The 7490-nt window shown below is 38.7% G+C and overlaps 1 protein-coding gene across 1 annotated transcript; it reads left to right on the top strand.

Moving 5' to 3' along the window:
* The first annotated feature begins 1353 nt into the window (after positions 1-1353).
* Positions 1354-2124, top strand: LOC105644304 (uncharacterized). Its single transcript, XM_012229610.1, has 2 exons — positions 1354-1803; positions 1885-2124. Exons 1-2 carry the CDS (start codon positions 1354-1356, stop codon positions 2122-2124), a joined length of 690 nt encoding a protein of 229 aa, XP_012085000.1.
* Positions 2125-7490: the final 5366 nt, after the last annotated feature.

The raw sequence follows: 7490 nt of genomic DNA on the forward strand, positions 1-7490 counted from the left end.
AGTAACATATTTGCCAGTTGATATACATTTAATTTGAGTGATTGATGTGTAAAAAGAAAATTGGCTTGAGCAATAGACGGTAAAACATGGTTGCAATGCCCATTCTTTGGAAGTTATTGAATACAAGAGCAAGAGAATAATTAAAAAGTATTCGCTGCTTGTTTTTCATTTAACAAAAGACAAAAGGGTTCTGCAAGTCATTAAGGATCGATTATGCAGAAACGGGAAATGAAACAAGCTACTAACAGATCCTGAAGATCCGGATCTTCTTCTTGCGAAATTTCAACTCTGTTTTCCATGTCGCCTCCGCAGCAGTCCTGCTCTTCAACCGCAGTACCAGTGCCAGATTTTAATTTTAATGGAGACTGAAGAATGAAAAAAAAAAAAATCGTCCCTCTCGCTGACAGCATCTTCTCCTGTCTCTATCTGTCCAGCACCGTAGGAAGGGAACAGTTGCGAGTTGTACTTTTTTCGATCGGCAAAACTCCTTCAATGCTTCACTTCGTTTCCTTTTCCGGCAAGCCCATCCAAATCCAATGAAACCAGAATCTTCTTTTGTCTCCAGCACTTATCAGTCCTCCATCGCCTTTTTCTCCGGCCAAGCTAGCATAGGCAGAGCTGAAATCTGGAGAACAACTGTTACTGTTTGCTATCAAAACGGAAAACTCCATCTTCTCAACGCGTTTCTACTACTGGTATGTGCGCTGCTGGCCTTGTTCCATGAATTGATAAGACTAAAAATACCGGGGAAAGGCGGTTGCTTGGTTTGGATGTTTGTATGTTCTATTACAGCCGACATCAAATATTGATCAGATGATAAATGTTTTATTACTGTCAGTTTTTGAATTTTCTTGGAAATCAAGATCTATTAAAATTGTAAGTCTTGCGTTTGTCGCATGTGAGTTGTCTTGCGCTTTTGCATGAGTGGCTCTTTTCTATTGAAATTATGGCCAATTTTTCTGTGCTTTCGAATTTGGATGTTATGACATATACTTTGGCTGCAATCTAGCGACTAGCTGCTACATTTGAAATATGAATATTCTTTGTTGGAACTATTGAGGTCTGGGCAACCCTCGAGCAGTAAATGCGCTTCATGAACTTATTCGATGCAATAAGCCAACTATTATTTTTCTGTCCGAAACTCTAGTTGCTTTGAATAAAATTGAACAACTCCGCTGCAGATTTCATTTCGATTGTTGTTTTGCGGTGGATCTGGTGGGATGTAGTGGTGGTTTAGCCATTTTGTGGCATTCTCAGGTTCATTTAGAGGTTATCCGCTATTCTTCACATTTTATTGATACAAAAGTTGTGGAAAATAACGGTTTTATTTGGCGTCTCACTGGTTTTTATGGTATGCCGGAAAGACACCGTAGGCAAATTTCATGGAATGTCCTTCGCTCCTTAGCTGAGTTGGAAAACCTTCCTTGGTTAATTTGTGGAGATTTTAATGACCTAATGTTCGCTGAAGAAAAGAAAGGGAGTCGTCCCCACCCTCCATGTTTATTACAGGGTTTCTCAGATACTGTGGCTGACTGTGGTCTAATTGATTTGGGAATGTCTGGGTACCCTTTTACTTGGGCTCACGGTAGAGGTCAACACAGAATAGAGGAACGACTAGACAGAGCTTTGGGAAACATCACTTGGCAGAGTTACTTTCCTAATTATCAGGTCCAGAACTTAGTCTCAAGTAAGTCTGATCACTCTCCCCTTTTTATTCTTACTTCTCCAAGAATTGAAAATATGAGACATCAACGTTTTCGGTTTGAGAATGTTTGGCTAGAAGAATCTGATGTGGACAATGTGGTTAGAGAGAACTGGAACAGTCACGAGGGTATAGATGTAATAGGGAAGATAAAAGTTTGTGGAGAACGTTTGCAGAGTTAGGGTAGACGGTTAAAGCTTCGGTTTAGGCAAGATGCAAAAAAGTTGACAGTGCAGCTTCAGAATCTTCGAATCAGTGGAAATATTGAACAATTTGAAGCTGTGCAGCGTACGCTTGATGATTTTCTTCACCGTGAAGAGGTCTTCTGGTCTCAAAGAGCGAAATCCCATTGGTTGACATCTGGGGACATGAATTCTCGATACTTCCATGCGACTGCTAAAAAACGAAAGAAATCGAAATAGATTTTTCGGTTGAAGGATGCTAGTGGCGAGTGGATAAGTGACAACAATTTACTGAAAGGAATGGTGAGCGATTATTTTATTAATCTATTTGCGGCAGGGGACGTTGACTTAAGTCTTGTTGTGGGCTTATTCTCTCCTTTGGTTTCCGAAAATGACAATTCTATGTTACTTGGAGATATTTCGATGGATAAGGTTAAATTGGCTGTGAAACAGATGCATGCAGACAAAAGCCCAGGGATGGACGGTCTAAATCCTAGATTCTACCAGCGGTTTTGGGATGTTGTGGGTCACGATGTTGTCCATAGTTGCCGAGACTGGTTCACTACGGGCATTTTTCCGAATACTCTGAATGATACCATGATTGTGTTGATTCCAAAAGTAGAGGACCCAGAGGCAGTGAAGGATTTTCGACCTATTTCACTTTGTAATGTAGTATACAAAGTGTTTGCTAAGGTTCTGGCGAACAGGCTGAAGACCATTTTGCCTAATATTTCATTATCTCAGTTGGCTTTTGTCCTAGGCCGGTTGCTTTCAGATAATGTGTTAGTTGCTTTTGAGTTAATCCACTCTATGAAAACAAGAATGACAGGCCGACAAGGAGCTTCTGCGTTGAAAGTTGATATTTCCAAAGCTTATGACAGAGTTAATTGGCGCTACCTACAGGCTGCTATGCAGGGCTTGGGTTTTAGCCAGCGTTGGGTTGATTTGATCATGTTGTGTGTTTCCTCTGTTAAATACTGGGTTGGAGTGAATGGGGATGAGGTTGGCCCAATTATTCCAGAACGGGGGTTGAGACAAGGTTGTCCATTATCGCCCTATCTATTTATTCTTTGTGCTGAAGGACTGTCAAAGCTGTTTTGTAAGTCTGAACGAGAAGGTCGTCTCACAGGCTGTAGAGTCTCGAGAGCTGCTCCCCGGTTATCTCACTTGTTATTTGCAGATGATAGTTTGTTCTTCTTTGAGGCATCATGGACTCAAGCTCTGGAGATTAAAAATATTCTAGCTACCTATGAAGCAGCTTCAGGTCAAGCGGTTAATTGGCAAAAATCCGGTATTTTTTTCAGCTCTAACACTTCTGAATTGGATAAGACTGCTGTTACAGGGGTTTTAGGTGTGATTGCTCCTTTGAACCATGGACGATATCTCGGCCTGCCATCGTTAATTGGTAGGGAAAGGAGACGCGTTTTTTCGTTCTTGAAGGATCGCGTGAGGAAGTTGGTCAATGGTTGGAACCAGAAACTCCTATCCAAAGCGGGTAAAGAGGTACTCATAAAGGCTGTAGCACAAGCTATCCCTTCATTCTGTATGAGTTCTTTCCTTATACCGGTAGCTATTTTAGTGGAGCTTCAGCGACTAATGAATTTCAATTGGTGGGGTGGGAAGATGAGATGGTTGAGTTGGGAACGGCTTTGTGTAGCGAAGGAAAATGGAGGTTTGGGTTTTAGACATTTACAAAGTGTCAATCTGGCCTTATTAGGAAAGCACTGTTGGAGGCTTTTACACACTACAAACTCTCTCTTTTATAGCTCTTTCAAATCTAAATATTTCCCAAGTGGGAATTTTCTTGGTGCAGGTGTTGGCCGTAATCCAAGTTTTGTATGGAGAGGGATTTGTGCAGCCAAAGATGCTATCTGTTCTGGTTTTCGATGGAGAATTGGAGATGGTCAATCAGTTAATGTCTGGACCGAACTGTGGCTATTGAGGGATAATCAGTTTCAGGTTCCCTTACCTATTCTTCCTGGCGTTGAGCATATACGGGTTTCCGATCTTATTTTGACACATGGGGCACGTGCTTGGAACTTGCCACTGATACATGGTCTTTTTAATCCTTCAATTGCTGAAATTATTACTTCTATTCCTTTAGCTGCAAATGTTCAGGACGACATCCTTATATGGCATTGGACAGATTCTGGGATATACTCTGTGAAATCTGGATACAGAATAGTAGCATCTCAATATGTGGATACTGAAGATGCTTGGCGGTCGCGTTTCTGGAAAACTCTTTGTCACTTCAAATTCCGCCGAAAGTGAGGCATTTTCTCTGGAGATGTTGTCGCGACATCCTGCCAGTTAAAGCAACTTTGGCAAGAAGGGGACTGGAGCTTGATACAGGATGTGATTACTGTGGTACTATTGAAACATTAGTCCATGCTCTCGTTGAGTGTCCGAGAGTAAGCTTTTGTTGGCAATTTTTTGGTATTCGGCTAAGTATTGGGAATTTCCAACTTTCTTACAACTGTTGGAACATTTACATCATGTGTGGGAGAACGAATTTTTTGAGAGCTTCGTTATAGGACTATGGAGTGTTTGGTTGAGCCGTAATGCGTTGAAATGGAATCAAGTGGAAGAAAGACCTTATCATGTGGTTACTCGCGCCAGAAGTATGCTCGCATCTTGGAAGAAAGCCCAGCTGAAGTCGCCAGGTTCAGGTACAGGTACAGGTACTCCTGTAAGTCGAATTTGGTGTCCGCCACCTGTCGGCACTCTTAAAATAAATTTTGATGCAACTCTTCTCCCCTCTGTCAGCCATGGAGCCGTTGGTGCTGTAATTTCAAATTGCAATAGCGGGTTTGTATCAGCAGCAACGTCTTCCTTGCAAGGTTGTTTTTCTCCTGCAGTAGCAGAAGCTCAGGCGTTAAGAACAGTGTTGTCTTGGTTGCGGTCAGGCTACTCCAGCTTGAAGATTCAAATTGAGACCGATTGTCTGCAAGTTTTCTGTGCTATGAGCAACTCTGTCCAAGACTGGTCTGAGTTTGGAGTTGTTATTTCTGAATGTAAGCTACTGTTAGTCCAATTGCCAAATGTCACATTGGTTTGGATTAGAAGACAAGCTAATGATATAGCTCATGTTTTGGCTAAATCAGTTCCTCGTGGGGCTTGTTTTCAAACTTGGGATATTGTGCCCACTTATATTGCTCATTTTTTCTCTTAATAATATATAAACCAATATTAAATGTCAAAAAAAAAATGTTTGTGTTAATTTATAAATTGAGGTTGTGTGGTGACGTTAGGTTAAAGGCAGATGGGAATTCGATTTAATTGATTGTCGATGGGCTATGTGGATTGATTATAATTTATTGAAATTGTTGATATTTAAACAGGTGGATAGCCCAATTTTTAGGAGAAATACTAACGAAATTTCGGCAGAATCTAGTCTAGTTATAACAGTTAGATCAGTAAATAATTTATTAGATGAATTCTTTAATTCTTCACTTAAACTTAGTCCTTTGTCTGATGTATTTCTTTCTTTGTATTCTTAAATTCCTTAGATCGCTCGGACCCTTCTATTTCTCCTTATGGTTAAAATCCTAGAGCTTCTTCTTTCCTCTACCACTTTGAGTAATAATAAATAGTGCATACCATTATTGCATTTGCATAACATTTATTTTATAAACATTATATATATATATATATAAATGAAACTCTAATATTTATTTTTATTATTATAATATTATTAGTATATTATTATACGAATCTCATAAATTTACTATATTACTACTAATATATAATTATACTTTTACGTTTGCGCATTAAGATTGATTTGGTGCATTACGTTGAATGAATTGCTTGATTACTTATGTTATGCTGTGAATTTGCTATGCTTTGTTTGTGTGGAATTAGAATGAAATGGGCCACCACGGGGTTGTGAGAAAGGCCTGCGATACCGTCGACTAAGTATGGAGAGATCAGTGCCTGGTGTGCATCCAATGTTATATGATATGGGAAAACCACGAGGTGGCGGCCTGTTGATATGAAAAAAGAAAAGAGAGTATATGAAAAGTGAATATGGGAGAGGACTGGTCAAGTGAAGATTAGACCGGTCGGCCAGGTATGGGGGATTGGCTTCATGGTGCACACGTTTGAGAGGGCAGGCCATGTGAGAGGATGGCTCGTCGGGATTTTCGGTGACGCCACTGACTAATTTCCACTTGCTTTATTATTTGAAGGTGAAATTACTTGTGAGTGCTGATGTTGTGCCATATGATTGACTGGTTTGTGCTCACTTTAGTATCTTAGGGTTCATTTCGCGTGAATGCCTGTGATATGCATTATTTATTACTATTCACTGAATTGTAAAGTTCACTCTTCTTTTACTTAACTTGTTAGGAGATAGAAGCCCGTCGACCGGTTAAAGCTCTGCAATCTTTTTCGTGGGGCTATAAAAGTAAATTCCTAATTTCTGCAATTAGTTAATTTGTGCATTGTTATATGTATAAATCCATTACTTCCAACTATTGTTGAATTCCACGGCTGTAGGATTTGCGTATCTTTAATTTGATCTTAACAAGTGTGCTAATCTATGAATGTTCTTATTGTTTATTTAAATACGTATGGACCAATAGCTCATACTACGAATGAGATGTATTATTATTAGGCTCGGACTAAATTTTACTCGAGATATTTAAGATTGGGCTAGGATTGTATAATTATTAGATATATATACAAATTTATATGGGCTTATTGTTCCTAATATTTTTGTGTGGCATGTATGGATTGATAGTTTAGGTTTATTAGGGGCCTCAGGGGCTTTAGAGCTGGTCCGGTCCATGGAAATGGATCGTGACATATATATATAAATAATATGTTCCTTATATTTTTCTAGGATAATTTATTACTAATTTATACAATTATTAGAGTTCGTCATGAATTTATATAAATATTTGATTTTTGTCAAACTAATTTGTTTCACTGGTTTAGGTTTTTATAATCACAAATATATAAATTAAGGTAACAAAACAAGGACAATTTTTAATATATCAATTATTACATTAATTGCTATTATATTTATTTGACTATTAATTAAATTAAAATATTTAATTAAACAAACAACGAGAAAAACATAGCGATACCGTAAGAGATGGTAGTAAAGCATGGTAATGATGAAGCTAGCAAGAGATCATTAATTGATGAAGTTTCCAGCACTTCAAGAGAATGTAAACTCCACCCAGTATACGACCAGCCGTGAAATTCCTAATAACAAAAAATGAATATGTCGATCAACCTAAATTAGAATATGATAGAAATATTTCTTGGCTAGAACAAGATCTACAATAGTTTCGATGAAGCAGTAAATGACACAAGCAACCACTACTAAGAGGAATTTCTAACACTCCATTGCCAAACGGATTGCCTCCACACATGCTAGAATTGAAAGTCAATTATCTCATAATATTACTGAGAAATTTGGATGCCTCGAATGGCTTATGCAATGGAACCAGAATGGTGTGCAAGAATTTTGAAGCCAATGTAATTCATGCCGAAATAACAGTTGGACTGGAAAGCAAGTACTCTTGTCTAGAATACCTCTCTCACATGCAGAAAATAAAGGATACCCATCCCATTTCAAGATAAAGCAATTTTCACTG

The sequence above is a fragment of the Jatropha curcas genome, chromosome 4, assembly GCF_041381405.1.
Source record: "Jatropha curcas cultivar XTBG-Jc1 chromosome 4, XTBG_Jcur_1.0, whole genome shotgun sequence".
Classification (NCBI taxonomy): domain Eukaryota; kingdom Viridiplantae; phylum Streptophyta; class Magnoliopsida; order Malpighiales; family Euphorbiaceae; genus Jatropha; species Jatropha curcas.